Source organism: Leiobunum rupestre, chromosome 4, assembly GCF_980474605.1.
Source record: "Leiobunum rupestre chromosome 4, qqLeiRupe1.1.hap1, whole genome shotgun sequence".
Taxonomy (NCBI): Eukaryota; Metazoa; Arthropoda; class Arachnida; order Opiliones; family Sclerosomatidae; genus Leiobunum; species Leiobunum rupestre.
This window is the reverse complement of record NC_143387.1, coordinates 72,127,229-72,147,071: the sequence shown is the minus strand read 5'-3', so window position 1 is coordinate 72,147,071 and position 19,843 is coordinate 72,127,229. Positions and strand designations below refer to the sequence as shown.

The following is a 19,843-nucleotide window of genomic DNA, read 5'->3' as shown; positions in this document are numbered from 1 at the left end:
TCAAAGTCCTTTTTTTGATACCCACACCAGCCACCAAAGAAGGCAATTTGTGAAACAAAAATAAGGAGAAAATGTTTCGTTTTAAAAAAAGGCCCCGTTTTAAATCGTATATCATGAAGGCTTAATATAAGATTTTAAGGAAACCAAAAAAAAATAAAGGAGAACAGATAAGAGACAGAAGGACCATCTCAAAAGACTCGTTTGACAAATTTGACATCTTGCTACATGTCTTTTAAAAAATTATAAAAATAAAAAAATTCTTTTTTCGGCGTAATATAATTTTACATAATACGAGACTAGTGAGGTTTTAAAAAAAGTAAAATTTGCCACGAAACACGATAATAAAAAAATTTAAAGAAATAAGCAACGTGAAGGACAAAAGTGATTGAAAAATTGAAAAAACGTGATATGCAGTTTGAGTATAGACCCTATATCGACTAGCCTACTGGGAGTTTCAATTTAAAATTGGAAATTTTAAGATTTTCTGGAAAATATATATTTTCGAAGTGAATTGTTCCATTTACTTTAAGTTTTTTTGTTAATGCATGCATAAAATGATTAAAGGGGAACAGTGCGTGCTGAGACAAATTTCACAATAACTGATTTGTATTAGGGAGAAACTGTGGCTCGTGTACCATTAGAAGTTAATAAAAAGTAAGCGCAGAAACAAGTTTATAGCTTTAGACAAAAAGATCTTGTTTCCAAGCTTCAATTATTCCCCACCATAATAAGCTGGCCTAAATTAATTACATTACAACCCCCAAATTAACGGCATGCATAATTAGAAAATGACTATTTAAAGCCACAAATTAAATTTAGGTATAAACCCCAATTATTTATCTTATAATAAATTAAATAAAACAGAAAAGCTTCGTATCTTTTGAGAAGGTCCACCTGTAGTTAAAACTACTGTTTATGTTTGCCTTACCACAATCAACGACACAAATACTATAAGCGAGAGGGGTCAAAGCTATTTCATAAGCATTAGCTAGCCTAATAAGCCTATATACATATCCCACACAAATAAAGGAAAACATAACTAGAATGACGAGATAATACAACATATTTGAAATTTAGATTTTTTTATTCGTACAGCTGTCATCTGAGTTATGTTTCACGTAAAAAGTTCCCACCCGGTCACACGATGAAATATATAGATATCAAAACTATAATTATAATAGAAACGATAGTGTCTTTTGCTTACCTTGCTATTGGCAAAAAGTAGGCCCACACCTTCCATGCATACCTGGAGTAAACCACCTTCACCCGAACGCATGTCTTGCACAGGAAATTCTCCCCCCAACTCTGCCCCTGCACGCGTATGTGACAATAAGGGTAATTTCATGCAACTCTCTTGCTACTGTGACTTATTTTACCCCCATATTAGAACTATAATATACTTAATACTCTAGGCCTAGGCTTAACACTACTAAAGACTGTTGTGAATCTCATACCTATCCAAAATACGATGCTGTGACACTTTAAAGTGAATGAGGGTTGAAGGAAACATCCAATGTTCAATAAGCAAGTACTTGTATAATTTCCATTTACGATTATCATTTTATAATATTATAATTAAATAATAAATTAAAATATTATTATCATTGTAGAGTTTTTCAAAACCCTTTGGTAAAAAGTCTTACAGGAGCAAAAAAAGGGGTTGGTTAAGACACAGCGATTGGACCATTTATTAATGGTATTTTCCATTTGACTGCATCACGAGTGCTCGAGATTGCCTTGCCCTGTTCAACATTTTAATCTATTTGCATGCTCGGAACTGCTCCAATCAATTATTATGTGTTTACATTTACTGTCAAGTGCTTTGAGATAACTCAAAAGCAATCTGTCGAAATTTTTCCGTGTTCCATCAACATAAGTCTGCATGTTCCTTTTCAGTTTGGGAGTAATACATGTTCTATTTTTTTATCCGGATAAGATCAATGATATTGAAGACATATTTGGATATATCTCGACCAGACAAATGGAAAATGAAGAGTTTCTTTTGAGATAATACGGTGAAACTGATTGATCACAACAGCCTCTAATATATAATCCTAACAAGGTACAGATACATTTTGTACAATTTGGCCTACTGCTCTCCTTCAAATAAAAAACAGACAACAAAACTTCAACTGATATCAAGTGAGATTGAAATGGCTTATAGAAATCACTTCATAAATAAAATAATCATTTTACCGGGCATGGTGCCATTTCCTCTGGAGGAAGCTCGCTCCATAGCTTCTTTAATGCAGTAATAAAGCTCCTTGCACTTGAAAAAAAAAATAACATTTTTGTAATTAACCCATTATAATATTTCAGAAAGTAATTTGTTCTTCATTCTTTTATTAAGAGACTCAAGAAGTTTTCTGATTACCAAAGTTTATCAGATAACTACAACCAGGGCAGTTTAATGAGCCTACGAAGGTTTGAGTATTAGCCTGGCAAAAAAAAATGTCCTCTTTGAATTAAGGCCTATAATGTTTTTCATAAATGGGTCTATTTGGGAAGTATATTCCTGAGAGTGAAATCATCAGAGGAAGAAATTCAAACGCTATGCGAGTTGTTAGAGTGAACAAATGCACAACAACAACGAAGCCAGCTATAAAGTGTGAAGAGTCAGAATTATAGATATGGTATACTCTGGGAATGTCTAAGGAAGTGGCCCTCATGACTCCAATAGAAAAAGATGTGATTTACAAGCCAGAGTTTCATCCACGCAATGTTAGGCCAAAGTCGGTGCCACTTCAAGATTACACACATTGGCTCAAATAAATGTTCACATGCCTAATTTTTCCTTATTTTAACCATCTAAATACATTAATTTATGCATAATTAGGCCAATTTTGTGGGAAACTTTAGTGAGAAAGCAAATGGAGATTTCTTAAATTTAATCTAAAATGGAGATTTCTTAAATTTAATCTAAAGGGTTTTTTTTCCAAGTAAACATCGACCATTTAGTTGGGAGATGATAAGAGTAGTTTTTCTTCTGTAAAACCATGAGGTGAACCGGGTGCTGCATTTATATTCCCATTTAACATTAATTCACTGGTCATACAAATAATCATAATATGGCGTATAATTATAGAAATAGCAAAATGAGTTACCTTTCGAGTGTAGTATTTGTGTAGCTGGGTCTGTCCTCCATTCCTCCTCCAAAGGCAGAGGACTTTGTTCTTGGGGCTGTAAGTCATATTTACAAGCCTCTCGTACCACCAGCGCTCCACTATTGTACCATTAACACTTCTCAGAATAATTCCATCATCACGGACTTCCATGAAGAGCATGTCTCCTGTGGCGTCAATACCAGCATGCACAGTGAATGACTGCCGATGCATCTGACGACTTCCCAAAGGTTTTAAGTCAATGTCATTCCCATGCTGGAAGAAATGAAATATTAAATTTTGTATTTAAATGCAATCCCCCTCTAATTACTATTGTATACAATATACAAAATTACAGATTGCTGATGAATCAGTTCACATACATTTCAATTGCCTAATTTACCAAGTAATCAGTAAAAAATCCCAATACCAATTTTAATAGATTTTTCCCCAAGTATTTAAAAGTAGATTGTCTTGTAAAACGTAACACAGTGCGTGTTTGCGATAGCTAATAACCTTGAAACTGTTATTATCTAAAAACTTGTTGTTAATTGGTTTAAAGTTTGGGAAAAACAGATATCAAACTGTAATAACGTACCAAATTGTTTATCTGGTCAAGTAATTCATTGACCTCAGCGCTGAAGACCAAGCTAATGTGACATTTCCCAAGAAGCCTCCTGACTTTCCTCTTAAACTCCAACGAGTTGCAGTTGACCATAACCATGAAAGCCACAGTATTGTAGAGCATCGTCGATAGCAGACGATCTTCATCATGTTCCAAACGCTTCTTGTCTGCAGCTGATAGGGAATTGTACCTAAAATGATTTAAAATTTAAGTTTTCCAATAGTTTGGAGACTTTTTAGCCTTGGTAGTCGTACCTTTCCATCATTTCACCAGGTCCTTGATCCATTCCCACCATATCACGTTCTTGACCAACAGCATCAAAAAACGCGTCTTCCCAAAACTGCATTTGGTCCCACAAGTTGGACCTCTCTTTTCCCACCAGACCTTGGAAGAGGTAGACGCGACCAGGATCGATACTGGGGTTGGCCGTATTTATCATATTTCCACCGTGATAACGGAAACCAGTGCTCAAACTACTCTTGCTACTCCATATACTCGGAGTTCTCTTTTGACGCGTTGTTAAAAACTACGACAAAAACAAACATGACGATAAACTAACCCGTTAAAGACTAAATAAGTTATGCGTGCAAGCCTCAAGCCAATATAAGATCCCTATTATGATGTCCAAATTACCGATTTTTAAAGATTAATAGGGAAAAACTGTCAATACCGATTTTTCTCCAAATTTATAAATGTTGATTTTCTCAATGAGGGTATATGACTGAAACGTTTAATAGTCTTGATTTAGAAATCGGTATTAGTATGGATTAAATTTCGATATCTGCCACCAAAAGCGTAAAAAACCTTTGACCAAATGGAAACTTACTGTTCCGGCTTCAATTTCGCTGTCTGAAACGGTAGATCTGAATGAGTTATGAGTGGGTCTATTGGGTCTGTAATAAGCTGGGTTGGTGGTCATACTTCCAGAGTCACTAGCGTTACAACTGGGCACGGCCGCATCAGAGCCTTGACTTATTGCTGTCCCAGTTTCGGACACTTCAGACTCAATGCTGGTGATTCTTGAAAACAGGATGTTCTTCTTGGCGTTGATAATGGACCTTAACATATCGCTTGACTCGTCTTGCTCAGAGCTCTCTGGGGAAGGTGTGACATTGACAGACATGGGACCTCCCAGTTGGCATTCAGATAAACGATGTGGACTAAGTTCTTGACCTGCAAACAATAGCCTTATCAAATATCAAATGAACCAAAGAAACTACCAAACAAAAACCCAATGCCATGTCACGGCAAAAAACAATCAGTTGAACTTTCTTTCAAAAATAAGTGATCTAACAAGGCCAATTTGATCCAAATTAAAATATGAAAATGAATTCATAAAATGTTGCCCCAAACAAATGGTAATTTTGCAAACATTCTCTTTAATTTAGCCCATGCAAAGATGCGATATATATCGAAATGTCTTAAGACGCTACCACAATTACAGTCTTTTTTTTTACAAAAAACCTACATTTCTACGCAATTACTCTACTTCTAACAGCCGCCAGTTATTTAAAGATTAAATATAGTCTTTGCAGCCAAATTCAAATTTGTAGAGTGATACCTGACACTGGGAGAGTGGGTTCTCCGATCGGAGGAAAATCCGATGCGATATAAGATGAAGGGCTGCAGATAGGACTGCTCTGGATAGAACCACCTGTTCAGTAATTGTAATTTTTGGGCTAACTGATACTGTATTGGCAACCAAACTACAAAGTTACTACTACTCATTGTTTTAAATAATTTTTTTAAGAAGTATTATATATTTTTATGTAGTATAAACCAACCATGGTTTCCCACTCAATACTACCCCAATTTTTAATAGCATAGATGAAACGAACCTGAATGATGGTTTCCATCCTGAGCATGATTTGGGTCTGGATTTCTGTAAATGTTCTCTGAACTTCCAAAAGGACTGCTTCCCTGTAAGAGACAGTTTCGTAAAAACCAGGTTTATTATATTCTCCTCCAACGTTTACACAATTTTAAGATAGATTTAATTATCTTAATTAATAAAATAATAACTCATGATACGATTGACAATGGTAGTTAATGGCAGAATTATATATATCGAGAGAAGTATCCATCTCTCAAAGCTTCTAATATTATTAGTTTGAATATTTGATACATTCCTTGAACAAAAATTGCAAGTAGTGAAGATGTTCACATACATTTTCAAAAAGTCAAAATACATAGAGAAGTATCCGTCAATTTCTATACTGCTGATGTTATTAGCTTGAAATATAATCCATTATACATTTCACAGGTACTTGCTAATTTTTCAAGCGGTTTCGGAGTAAAAAATTGTGCAAGCAATTCTATATTTACTAAAACTATGACATTGGTACTTTTTTCATCATTAGGTGCAATAATACATGTGATAAATGAGATTTGGTGGAATAACCATGTCCACTGAATTTGAATAATGTTTTCGTATCTGAGGATGAGCTCGACCTCCATCGAATTAACGATATTGTTTAACCCTAAGCCCATGTTCGAAATTTATTTTGGCATAAAAAAAGGGTTAGAAGCTAGCGCCGTCTGGATTTCCGAGCTCAGGGCTACCTGACCGCCTCCGACTGTCTTCCAGGTGTGCCAGTGATGCCGGAATGGAGCTATTTGATAAATAAATTGTGCGATGGAACATCAAGCTCCAGCTTGAGCCTTTAGTAGTTTTAAAATATTGTAAGGGACTCAATAGAGGGCGCCCGTTGGAAAGAGAAAATCCCCTGGTGGCGAAAGTATAGTCACAACCATATATAAAGAGAGCCCCTGTAAGAGACAAGTAGCAGAAGGGAGAGAGAGCTAGATGTCCCGTCGGAGGTAGATGAAAGGATTGCTTAAAGGAAGAACTGTGAGTTTGAAATAAAATACCTTTGTTAACCTAAACTGAAGCGTCTCTCATTAATAATGATAAAATAGTAGTGTAATATCTCTATCGTGAAGAGTGTTCATTACAATACAGTAAAACCGAGCTCGAGGCCACCATTTTATTTGTAAGTAACTATAGTGAGTCTGAGCCCGAGATCACATATCGAATAGTAGTTGTTGCGAGCCCGAGACAGAGCCCAAGACCCCCCGATGAATTGTAAATATAGTGAGCGTGAGCCCGAGACTGCCTGTATATTTATAACTACAGTGATTCTGAGCTCGAGACAGTTTGTAGGTTTTAAATTCACGGAGCTCGAGACCTTACATCGGCGAGGAAATTTAGATTGAGAGCTCGAGCCCCGAGACCCAGCCAATAATTAGTGAGACCAAGGTGAGCCCAAGACCAACCGTTAGCTCATATACGAATTCAGTGATACGAGCTCAAACCCAGCTCTTGGCGTTGACCTATGTCGTTAACCAAATGACATAATTGGGGACATTGCCAGATTTAATCACTTCTGTGTTGCGGTCCAATTACAATCGTTATTCAACCAATAATAATTCACAATGGTATCTGAACATGTACCTGGGATAAAGACGCCGTAGTGCTTGGTGCTCCAGCTTCAAGACAGTCGCTGACGAGTTCCCGTGCCCAATAATGTGTGTGAGAAATCTCCAAAATTTGGAAGGCACTGGCCATTCCACCCAAACCAAAATTACTGTAGGATACTTCGAGTCCAGCAATCACAGCTAAAAGCGTTCTCAACATTCCTTTCCAAACAGGTTTAGTAACACACTGAAAACATTAGAAATTTGCTTAAAATAACATTGCAAGAAATATTTTCATTTTCAAGATAAAAAATACGACACTAACCACGTCTTCAATGTGATCATCAGGTCCAACTTTCTTATCCAAGGTTTTATTTAACCTCGACACGACTAAATTCCTATAGCTTTCGTCCTCCATGAGTTTCCGAATCCTGTTCAGTTTTAGCCACCCCAGACCTTCTCCTTCCAAGACATTATTAACGACTTCTTTGAGAAAGGTTTGATTTTCGCTGTAAAATTCATTAATTGTTTTAGATGAACAGTTTATTAGCGAGCATTTTTGTTAGTACTGTCAAGAACATGTTTAGGTTACTTCATTTCTACCTTCCAGGCTCGGTGGCGTGAGCTAGCTAACTAAGCTCGTATTTCAAAAAGATGTCTAAGATATTTCGATGGTCGTAAGAAAGCTAAGTATTATCTTTCATGAAAACGTGAAACATTATTTACATAAAAGTTCATACAACTTTCATTAAAGTTGATTTGAACGATTTAATTAATTTATTCAATCATTAGAAAAGTAATTGCTACACAATTGTGGGGCAGTGTGTCATGTGAGAGAGCACCTTCGTTCCAAACACTTCCTTCTACCAACGCATGTCCGATTTTTTTTATTTTATTTATTTGGACAATACTGAATATTTCTGTGTCAAAATTATTTTGCGGATATGAAAATTCGCGGAAATATTAATTTTTGAAAATTAATAAAAATTAACGTTTTCTAGTGTTATTTTTCCGTTTGTGGTACAGTAGGATATACTAAAATTTTTAATACCAACACACCAACGCATGTCCGATTTATTTTATACATTAAACGATACTGAACATTTCTGTGTCAAAATTATTTCGCGGTAATGAAAATTGGCGGAGATATTAATTTCTCGTAAACGAAGTATTGGCGCCTCACGGCGCCGCGCACTTGCTTCGCTCGAGCGCTGGGGGAGCGCGGCATCACCCCACCCCCATTCTTGCTAATCAAGCTGTGCCATCTAATAACGCGACCTAGAGGACAGTAACTAGTATAGTCTCTTGTGGTGCGAAGTAAACAAGGGAGAGCGACTGAGAGATGAATCGATCCCACACGAAGGACTTTCCCTCCTCCTGGGTGCATATATTAACCCCACCTACGGACATCGTATCTAGTGAAATCGTACCTAGTATCTAGCGAATTGATACACATTTTCGGTTTGCACACATTTTAAAAATTTAGTAATATCTTGCCGTTAAATCTAATTCGTCATTAGTCCTACCTCATCCAAGACGTACAACTATCTCGAAATGTGTCGTATTTTCCAAGGTAAAAATTGCTGGCAAGTAACAATTTTATATTTATCATATCTTTCAAATTATAAATTGCGGTTAAAACTTTTTGCATTATGGTAATCCTTGACAAATAATAAACCAAAACAAATAAACAAAAGTACCTATTATTAAAAATAGCCTACTTTTCCGTTAGTTTATGATTATATTTTGGTATTTGTTCACGATACTTTACACTCTTGTATTCGGAAACAGGTGCTTTACCAAAATTCCAAGGGGAAAATTGGTTTTAGGCATTTTTGAAGGCAGCAGCTACCTTGCACTCGCCTGCTCCTTGACCATGTTAAACGTTTTACTAACATTTAACTTACGCAAGTTTAACCATTTCCGCAAATAAAAATGGGACAATACTTCACTTTTATTGCATATTTTTTTCTGTTAAGCCCATCGCGTATTCTACTTCACCAACAACAATTAAGCGGGCTGAATTTTGGCGAAAGGTAACGCTTGTAAAGAATTTGGAAGTGTAAATTACGCGCTTTCATTTAAAATTCCTTTAATAACATCAAATTTAATCTAAATGTATAAATTTAGGCTTACAAACCCAAACTTTCTAAAATGTATAATTTTAACCCTCTTTAACTGTTTCGCGCAAAAAATATCTATTGTCGCGTTTTATATTTCTACCTTTTAAACCATAAAATTGTATTCTTCCTTCACTTTCGTTCTCAAGCAATTACCTGTCAACCTTAAAAATCTTATCTCTGCTTGATGAATTGTTCATAAAGTGTAGGGCAATGGGAGCGTTACTTTTCCTCGAATTTAACCAATCTGCGAGAAAAGAGTAACCTTCGCCATTGTCCGCGACGGCGACGCCGGCCTTCCTTGGGGTTCTTAGTGAGATACCCTTTGGGATGCCGCGCGCTGCAAATTGGTTGAGTGGGGATACCGGGGCCGTAAAAGGGGGGAACCCAACCCTTCGACGGTGCCCATTGCGCTACACTTAACCAGATCTCTTAAGCCCGCTAACAAGAGAAGGTCTCCTTCCAAAAATTTAAACTTTGATTTTTTTTCGTGTAAATAAATGCAGTTTTTATATTTTCTAATTCCAACTCATTATTTAACCTACTGACACGATACCAATCAGCAATTACCATCACCTAACTTCAAGACAGTTTCCTTCATTTCAAGACCGCATCACCTACCTATATATATACCCACTGTTTCAGTCCGGTGGATATATATATTTCTCAAAGACAATTAGCTCTCCCAAACCGCAACAACGCTAATAAACAAATTTAATATCGAGGGGCTGATCACTCCGCGTAATCGGTGTACAGAGCCGTACCTTTGACTGTACTAATGGGATTACGCGTAGTCTTTGAAGTCCCTGCCTTTGGTAGTGCTAATCTAAGCGTAATCCGGTGTACAGACTTTCTAAGAGTGGTTAGCCCCTCGTTTAATATCTCCGCGAATTTTCATTTCCGCAAAATAATTTTGACACACAAATGTTCAGTATCGTCTAAAGTATCCACAAAAAAAAACCGAACGTGCGTTGGTATTTTGCCGCTGAAAGGTCTTAGCAATCTATTTGATATTGATAATAAATAAATAGATTATCAACTATTGTGTCATAAAAAGATGTTACTTTTCAATATTTCCAGTCTGGTCTAGAAGCCACTTATCGAGCAAGCGGGTCCCAAATTCATTAATTTTGTTATTTTTATTATTTTCCGTGGATGACTGAAATTCACGAATCGAATGCTAGGGCTAGTTTTTTAGGCATATTTCAGTTAATTTGAGTTGATTTATTTTTTAATTAAGTTACTTTATTAATAATATTGTCCTTTGTCTGAAATACTACTTTGTGTTGTAAGATCATTTTTAACCACGAGTACATCTTAACCGGGTAGACTCATATACTCGTAGTAACCTGAATATGTTCTTTCGCAATTGGTGTAGTTTGCGACCAATACACTATAACCGTTTTTGGGTTAAGTAGGTAAGTGCATCGATTAAGCACACCTGTGGGATGTATTTCGAGCTTCCATAGTTTGCAATCTTTGTTGCTCTTGTTGTTTTTTCTGTTGGTTAGTACTGTGTTTGATTAGGGATGTTTTTTCAACCAACCCCTTCCTGCCTGTTAGTAAAGAGTTAGAATTGTTAGTCTAAAAAAGCCAAAGTTCACAGTGGAAACACCGATAATTAGTCATGCCACTTTTACGATATCCTTGCTTATTAGTAGTACAAAGAAATTATATACGTATACACTCCGAATGTCTAAGGCTCCACTACCACAATGCTAATAATGCATCTGCAGAAATGGGCGGGGTTTAAAATACGTCCCACGTATTTTCAAATTCATTGGCTGGCTGTCGTTGAGAAAAATGGAAGGCGCTCAATTGGAAAAAAAAACTTAACAGAAAATTCATATTCAAGTTCTCGAAGAATGTATAATATTCTTCACAAAACTAGTTCCGCGTAAGATTACGTATTTAAATTGTTAAACCATAAAAAATAATACGTGAATGTTTATTCTTGACAATGCTTAAAGGGTCACATAATCATTTGAATTTTGAGGGTGTGGCTACAAAATTAAGTGTTTCGTTTTGGGAAGACGAAAGGTATGTCTGACAAGGAGACGACCCGAGGTGATAATCACCGATTTTGTTCAAAGTCGGGTATAATCTACACCTCTATGCAACTTGAAAAACCTGCAAGGGAAAAGTTGCGACGGGCTTTCGTTTTGCCATGGCAACGGAAAACGTTTTTGACAACATGATTTGGAATTATTTCCATTGACAATAACATGGAAATCTGAAGAATTTTAAAGATCCCCCAATTGACCAAATTGACTTTAAACTTGATTAAATTTAATATTTAAAATCAATTTACATTTTTTTTAACGTTTTTGAAATTTTCAAAATTTTTCATTTTTTAAAAGGTTTCACAGGGCCCTTAAAATCCTCCAGATTCCCATGTTATTTTCAATAGAAAAATCCCAAATCATGTTGTCAAAAACGTTTTCAGTTGCCATGGCAAAACGAAAGTTTGTCGCAACTTTCCCTTGCAGGTTTTTTAAGGTACATGGAGGTGTACACTATACCCGACTTTGAACAAAATCGGTGATTATCACTTCGGGTCGTCTCCTTGTGAGTCACGTGACGCAAAGGGAGGAGCCTAATTTTGCTCAGATCCCCACACATTTTAGAAGAGAATATGGAGTTTGGTAAACAGCTCGTAAACCACGTCAGTTTCTATAGGGGCACCGCAGTCTTAGACGCTCCAAGTGTATACTTATACAATATTCCGTTAGCGCGAAGACAGACATATATACGAAGTATACAACAATTTAACCACCACATTTAGATTGATTTATACAATTCAAGAATATATACGTAGAGATAAATAGAAAATTTAAAAGTTTTTTCGTAATGTATAATAGCAAGATTCGGAAGACTTATAAAGCATCGAAACATTTAACATGCGACAATTAAAAAGCCTTTTTATAAGTGATATGTGAGATTATATTTTTGAAGAAAACGTTATTTCTTACGTGCAAGAATTAGTGAAATTTTTGAAAAGACGTTTTATAAAAAAGAATAAGATAATGTTAAAGTTAATTGATATGTACGTCCAAATATCTCTCACAGACCTCTCATAGGCACGGCACGGATTAGACTGTTCAGACTACCTTTTGGGAAAGGGCCAAAAGGTTGAGTACGCTCCTTATTCTTCAAGTTGGCCGCAGTCTTGTTTCCTGACAAAAATAATACAATCCCAAAATGCAAAAACTACACAATGCGCCAGACCAACTTAGTCCAGGGTATACAAGGTCAAAAGCCATACTCTCTCATCATCTTTTAAACGGTTTGCTTAAAAGCGTCAACTCATCCTTCATTATGATACCAATTTATTTTTAAGGGGAGTTTCAATCAATAGGACTAGCGTAATCACGAATATCGTTAAGGAGTGATCTATCTCACCGAAAAGACCGGAAATCATGCTGGTAGTTTGCGCGGCGAATCCATTCAATTCCGAACTCATGCTTGATATGATAGAGCCGGGGCTGGAAACTCCAGTATTGCTTGCAGTATGAGGAGGCGTTTGATCCTTAGGAGGAGTTTCTAAATGCTGTTGCTGCTGTTGGTGAGATTCAGAACCTCGCCGATCACGTAGAGGCAACGAAGGTAAATTCTATTAAAAAAGAAACCATTAAGCCAGGCCTAATAATAAACTCCCTCTCCTGAAATTAGTAAATATAGGTAGGTTACACGAGGGGGGGTCTTTTTTTTCGTTGCCTTTCCCCAGTAGTTGAAGTGAGGTAGATTATTAAAAAAATCTGGCAGTAGAAAAATCGTCTGTTTACGTCGGCCATTATTATTATTTTATTATTATTTTATTATTTTTTAAATTTCGACTTCGTTGAAAACATAATATTTTATTAAAAATACAGGTAACCGATGCTATATTATATTATAGTCAGTTGCAGGCTAAGAAAGACAAAATATATAGTACAGTCGGCGCAAGGATACCTCCGACCATTTCCGGCCAGTCGACCGCGCGTAATTTAAATTTGACCACTTTACGGTCAATTTCAAATTTCGTGAGTTTCATCGTTTTTTCGCGCCATCTAGGAACCGAAATTGGAATCTACTTTTTAATTTCATGTTGTCATGAGTTTAATTACTGAATGCAGCTAAAGAAGGTTCGATAATTGAAGCTCCAATATTTTAAATAGCCCAAGAGGTTACTATAAAAAGCACGATAAAGGTTTATTGTTAACAAGTAAAGAGAAAAATATAATTTTAAACGTCTATAGCTCATTAAGACAACGTTACCCCCAAGAAAGCGTGGTAACTATTTTAAAAGAAACTGCCGATTTAACTGGTAAGACATAGAAATAAATTTAAAAAAAATAAATAATTATACATACTATTTTAAATTTAAGAATGATACTAATGCCTTATTATCTAAATTTGATCGCCACCACAATTATGAAATTAAAAAATAAAGATTCCAATTTCGGTCTCCAGATGGCGCTAAAAGACGACAAAAAGAGCAAAATTCGAATTTGACCGTAAAATGGCCAAATTCAAATTTCGCGCGGTGGAATGACCGGAAACGATCTGTGGCATCCTTGCGCCGCTTGTACTATATATTTTGTCTTTCTTAGCCTGCAACTCACTATAGTTGGTAGTTGAGCACGGGCCTGACGTGCAATCTAGGAAGATGGACAGTTACAATGAAAATAGAACAGGGACCAGGTGAGGGTCAGAATGTATTTATTTATATTTATGGATAAAAAGTTTGCGAAAGGGCCACAGTTAATTCGGTCCGAATTTCAGGTAGCTCCGCTGATCATCCCCTTCAGTACCGCCTAATATCACATCCAACGCACGATAGTTTGGCAGTTTTTCAAGCCTTATTATTATTATCATTTCTATAAAATATTTACGCTTGCCCAACTTGTTTGAGATGGGTCCCGCTACGTCACGAAAACGTCATTTTCTAGGGGAGTGGGGGAATTTTTTTTTGGCCTAGGGAAACACTTGTTAGCAGCCTCTAGTGGCTCGAGTAAGAGAGCTACACGTCGTATCTGATTGCCATAATATTAATTAAAAATAAGTCAGTCGGTTATTTAATTAGAATTTTACCACTTAAAATAATGTTTTAATCTTAAAGATTTAACTTGATTATTTACATAAAAATGTCATACACCATACAAAGAACGTCTACAGCGAAATAAAAATAAAATACCCCACTAACCCGCTTAGAAAATTCTTAAGAATTTCGTCAAAATTCACGGCGCTAAATTTTGTAGTAAAAGCCCCAATGACGTCGTTCGTGACGCGGCGGGTACATGCTTTCGCTCACCCCATTTTCTTGCCCCCCGATTTTAAAGAAAGAACTATTCAATTGATTCTGAGGCCCTTGGAAACCAAAGATAATATAAATCTCGTACCCTAGAATCGAAATAACTGCCTCCCTCGTAGTTCATAGGCGTTTACCCACTTCCTGCCGGAACTCAGAAAAAAAATAGCTCCGTAGTTACCATGGTAACCAATTATAGTTAGAATCACGGCTAACTTTGATGACAAGCTGCTCACGCAATAGCGCGTCATCAAAGTTAGCCGTGATAAGACAGTAAAGCTACCGATGGAGGCATTTTCCGGAGGTCACGTGCCGGAAGTGGATAAACGCTTCGTTTCAAAATCGGTAATCAGAAGATACTCGGAATTCGAATCTAGGGTACGGACAAAGAATATAAAGCCCCAGGAATGGAAGGATTGATATTATTGGTCGCGTGTTTTGGCCGCGCTAGAAACTTCCGGCCAAGCAAATCAGAGTAACCGGAAACGGATATCGCAACCCGGTCTCTCTTTAAAAACGAGAGGCGCAAAAGTTCCACTAGACGGAGCTACACCTTCCATTCCTGGGGCTTTATATTCTTTGGTACGGACTACGGAGTTCTACGTTATATTTTTGGAAACCAAGGATAACGGTGTTCTTCTAGGTTTTTTCCCCTCAAGTATACTTACTTTTAAAATAGTTTTCCTTCCGGCTTCCCTGGCGGGTTTGGTGACTTCCATCGCCGTCCGACTGGCCTCCACCGCTACTTGCCGAGCTTCGCGAGCCATGCTACCCATACTCTCCAGAAGAGACGATTGGCTGCTTTGTTGAGTAAGCGTGGAGCCTCCGAGGGAGCCCGCTCGACTCAGGACGCTGCTGATGCTAATCGCGCGTGTCGGAGTGGGTACGGGCGTGGCGGACGCCGTCGAAGCCGATCCGGTCGAGCCTCTGTCCAGCGAATGCTCGGAGGACAAAACGGAGCTAGCCGAACGAAACTTTTGGAAGACCGATCCGATCGAGGAAGGCGAACCCCGGGGCGAGCCGCTGCCGTGGACGGCGCTTTGGGGCGGCGCCACCGGGGCCGAATGCTGCTCTCGGTCCGGGGTGTGTTCCGCGTCGCTGCCGCAGCTGTCCGCCGGGCTCCGGCCCTGCACCGGCGGCAAGGGCGACGCCAGCACGGAGCGGATCGTCGAGGGAGTCAGGGTGGCCGTATCGGCGTCTTGGCTGCTGAAGGTGTCAATGTCCGCATCTCCTTGCTCCTGCGATTCGGAACGGAAGGCCAAGGGCTGGAAACCGGACGTTTCCGCTTGCTCGGCCGACCGGGCCAAATCGCCTTCGGGATCGCAGTTAAAGGAAGGACTACTGCCAAAAACAAAAGAGACATTTTTTCATTCTGGGCTCGTTTTATCACCAGTGGATGCACGAGACTGCAGACTTTTTCCGCCGTCAAAATGTGGGCGCCGCCATTGAAAACAAATCCATAGGCTCTTAAATAAATCACCCTCCAAGGAAATCGCCAAGATGTAATATTTCCGAGAGCAAGGACCCGCAGATTACTGTTTTTATAGTGCTTGTTAAAATAATGGAAACTTTTCACCTGTAAACCGAACGTCGTGTTTTTGCCAAGCCTTAATATGTCAAAAAAGCTACCTGGTTAAAAGGGAACGCTTGTTGCTGCCACCTAGGAGCAACAAACACAGCACCCCACACAAGGAGAAGCAACACGTCAAAAGTCATGCATTTTCTCGCGTACAATTTTCATTGGTTAGACGCTTTAGAGCCCGCTGCCGTCGGCAGGGGAAAATTCGGAAATTGTCTTCCACCCCGCCCGTAGAATGTTCAGCGTAAAGGCTCGTTCGATGAAATTTGTACGCAACACTGTCTTAGCGTGTTTAAAGGCTAGCTGCGTTCTCCTTGAGTTTGCTGCCCCTAGCTGCTGTCTTAAAGATTAAAATTTTCCATTATTTTAACAAGCACTATATAAACAGTGACTTGGGGGTCCTGGCTCTCGGAAATATTTCTTCTTGGCGATTTCCTGGGAGGGCGATTTATTGAAGCGTCTATGGAAACCATGACAGGCAACATTGCTATCATGGTAGTTTGTTACTAGACAGTACCCAGAGTATTTATTTCAACTACGTCGACTCGTTGAGACAATCGGCGAGCGTCATGGACTCATGGTTGAATTTGGTCCCTAGGGAACCAATGAGATACTAGATTTGATTTGATTATTTGTAGAGGGAAGGAGCTTCGTGTTAAAGGCCTAGGTTTGCTTCTGCCTGTCTCCCTTAAATTAGCTTGCCTGAAAAGCAAATACCTTGGTGGTAGGCCAACCACTGAACATGTTGGCCCACCACCAGGGTATTTGCTTTTCAGGCAAGTTATTTTAAAGGGGGACAGGCAGGACATTTTGTTTTAAATCTATTTACAGCAAGATAAATATAATTTCCTTGGAGCTTCCCCTTTTAGTGACATTGACAAAATTGAATAATGGCCATATACTACGAACCATTATAAATTTAATCTTAATATTTACGAACTTTTATAAATTTATTCTTAATATTTACGAACTATTATAAATTGAATCTAAAAATTAACGAACTATTACGATTATCGCGGTATTTTCACGGTTACCGTGATAAATGGTAAAAAACCGTTTCCACGCCACTCTTTATCGCGGAGAGTTTTCATTACTTCGGTTCGTGATATGGTGAAACAGAAAAGATTATTCAAGATTTGATTACGCCTTAAACCAGTAATGTAATCGGGTGTTCCACAATAAGTCCATATACGATAAAGAAAACAATAGTGGGGTACATTAATTATGAAAATAATTTAATAAAATTAATTTACTTTTATAACTTAGAAAATAAATAAACATATTAGATTATTTCAAATTGACGCTATTTTTACTTTATGTAACTAATCCTAGATGGTGCTATCGTCGAATAACGAAATAAAGGGAAATTTGGGGAAAGCGATTCTGACATATGTTATCCAACCTCGTAAGGTAAAATAACCCTGCTATCATTAAAAAAATATTACAGGCGGTAGAATAGACCACGGCCAACTTTGATATCTCGCGCTACAGCAGCCATCTCATTCGTTGACGTTTCTGTGTTAACCTATGACGTGAGCGCCCCTAGGGGATTATTATTTTTAGAATAGTTTTTACATTGAAGTCAATATAACAACCGAGCGTGGCGCTGAACTCCTACACATTATAGTACAGTTTACAGGGGGAAAATCCTTGCTCGCGGAATTTCGACGAATGTGTTGGCCGCTGTAGCGCGAACAGCGCGTGATCAAAGTTGGCCGTAAATAGACAGACGAACATGATGTTACTTAAAGCCAAATTTAAGCAAGTCGAAAAACTACATTTCGAAAAAACTGATTAAACCTATAATAGTTATAGTAATTATAATAATAATTTAATTCTTGAAATATACTAAAAGATGGTAAAAGCAAGGCCGTAGGAGAGCTTTGGTAAAAGCAACATTAAAAATAATAATTGAAATATACTAAAAGATGGTAAAAGCAAGACCATAGAAGATTTAATCTGCTATGGTCTTGCTTTTACCATCTTTTAACAAGGAGGGGGGGGGGGTATCCGTGTCCAACACCCCCCCCTTGGGTCTACCTTTGACTGTACTAAATTTCCACCCCCTTCTCGCCCCTTCTTAACATTCACATACTTCGACCCCCCTTGTCGAATCTCTGGCTACGCCACTGGCAGATTATTATAATTTCTTTGAAAAGTGAGGTATATCACTCTCAGATAGCGTTATCCAATGATGATATCTGACTAACCTGGATCGCGAAGACTGGGAAGAAGACGTTGACACTGATCCGGGAATTGAGAAGGCGGAGTCGCTGCTGCCGACGCCATCGGCGCCCGATCCGGACAACTGAAGGGTGTTCGGTGGCGCGTACACCGATTTGTGATCGAAAAGTGTTTGGCTACAGATTGCCGAGTCCATACCAGTTCCTTCGCGCGATAAAAAGAAAGTCAAGGATATAAAATATGAAACATTGACGGGTGGTCATCGGGCTCGGGCCATGCTCATTCTAAATATAACTGATCATGACTGTCTAATTATATTTCACATTAAGCGTGTCAGTTACGCATCTACAGCGTGTGCAAATTTTACCAAGAATGTACTTAATTATACTATGGAGAATGACAGTAGGTGGTTTCTTTTCGCCTGTTCTCGGACTAAAAGTGTACTCTTTTTACCCTAAAACGTTTTATTCGCCTGTTCTCGGACTAAAAGTGTACTCTTTTTACCCTAAAACGTTTTATTCGCCTGTTCTCGGACTAAATGTGTACTCTTTTTACCCTAAAACGTTTTATTCGCCTGTTCTCGGACTAAAAGTGTACTCTTTTTACCCTAAAACGTTTTATTCGCCTGTTCTCGGACTAAAAGTGTACTCTTTTTACCCTAAAACGTTTTATTCGCCTGTTCTCGGACAAAAAGTGTACTCTTTTTACCCTAAAACGTTTTATTCGCCTGTTCTCGGACTAAAAGTGTACTCTTTTTACCCTAAAACGTTTTATTCGCCTGTTCTCGGACTAAATGTGTACTCTTTTTACCCTAAAACGTTTTATTCGCCTGTTCTCGGACTAAATGTGTACTCTTTTTACCCTAAAACGTTTTATTCGCCTGTTCTCGGACTAAAAGTGTACTCTTTTTACCCTAAAACGTTTTATTCGCCTGTTCTCGGACTAATAGTGTACTCTTTTTACCCTAAAACGTTTTATTCGCCTGTTCTCGGACAAAAAGTGTACTCTTTTTACCCTAAAACGTTTTATTCGCCTGTTCTCGGACTAAATGTGTACTCTTTTTACCCTAACACGTTTTATTCGCCTGTTCTCGGACTAAAAGTGTACTCTTTTTACCCTAAAACGTTTTATTCGCCTGTTCTCGGACTAAAAGTGTACTCTTTTTACCCTAAAACGTTTTATTCGCCTGTTCTCGGACTAATAGTGTACTCTTTTTACCCTAAAACGAACTATTCGCCTGTTCCGGGGATGATAATTACTCCGCCCCATAATCAATTGTTCCGGAGTATCAGGGCTACTCTTTTTACTCCTTCTGAAAAGGAGGTGTAAAGGAGTAAATCGGATTTTGTTGTTTGCTAGCCACAATTTATCTGAAAAGGCCACAGGCAGCCATTTTGGAAAAACGTTTTTACTCCGAATCAAACTATTCGCCACCACAGAATTGGAGTAAAAGGACGTCATAGCCTTACTCTTCTTACCCTACTCGGAAAAGAAACAAACTTATGATCGGCCATGAGAGGGGGAAGG

The 19,843-nt window shown here is 38.1% G+C and overlaps 1 protein-coding gene across 4 annotated transcripts in view; it reads right to left on the bottom strand.

Annotated features, from left to right (window-relative positions):
- The window catches only part of Rab3-GEF (Rab3 GDP-GTP exchange factor), an 81,459-nt gene that overhangs the window by 5,455 nt on the left and 56,161 nt on the right, over positions 1 to 19,843 (bottom strand). For all 4 annotated transcript variants that reach the window (XM_090174167.1, XM_090174168.1, XM_090174170.1 and 1 more), the window contains exons 9-23: positions 18,343 to 18,520; positions 15,222 to 15,894; positions 12,666 to 12,876; positions 12,335 to 12,439; positions 10,705 to 10,819; positions 7,469 to 7,652; positions 7,181 to 7,390; positions 5,565 to 5,646; positions 5,288 to 5,380; positions 4,553 to 4,899; positions 3,981 to 4,252; positions 3,700 to 3,916; positions 3,105 to 3,377; positions 2,197 to 2,269; positions 1,205 to 1,311 (exon numbers count right to left, since the gene is read on the bottom strand). In XM_090174167.1, coding sequence (XP_090030293.1) covers positions 1,205 to 1,311; positions 2,197 to 2,269; positions 3,105 to 3,377; positions 3,700 to 3,916; positions 3,981 to 4,252; positions 4,553 to 4,899; positions 5,288 to 5,380; positions 5,565 to 5,646; positions 7,181 to 7,390; positions 7,469 to 7,652; positions 10,705 to 10,819; positions 12,335 to 12,439; positions 12,666 to 12,876; positions 15,222 to 15,894; positions 18,343 to 18,520 — 3,140 coding nt within the window. The remainder of the gene's footprint in view (positions 1 to 1,204; positions 1,312 to 2,196; positions 2,270 to 3,104; positions 3,378 to 3,699; positions 3,917 to 3,980; positions 4,253 to 4,552; positions 4,900 to 5,287; positions 5,381 to 5,564; positions 5,647 to 7,180; positions 7,391 to 7,468; positions 7,653 to 10,704; positions 10,820 to 12,334; positions 12,440 to 12,665; positions 12,877 to 15,221; positions 15,895 to 18,342; positions 18,521 to 19,843) is intronic.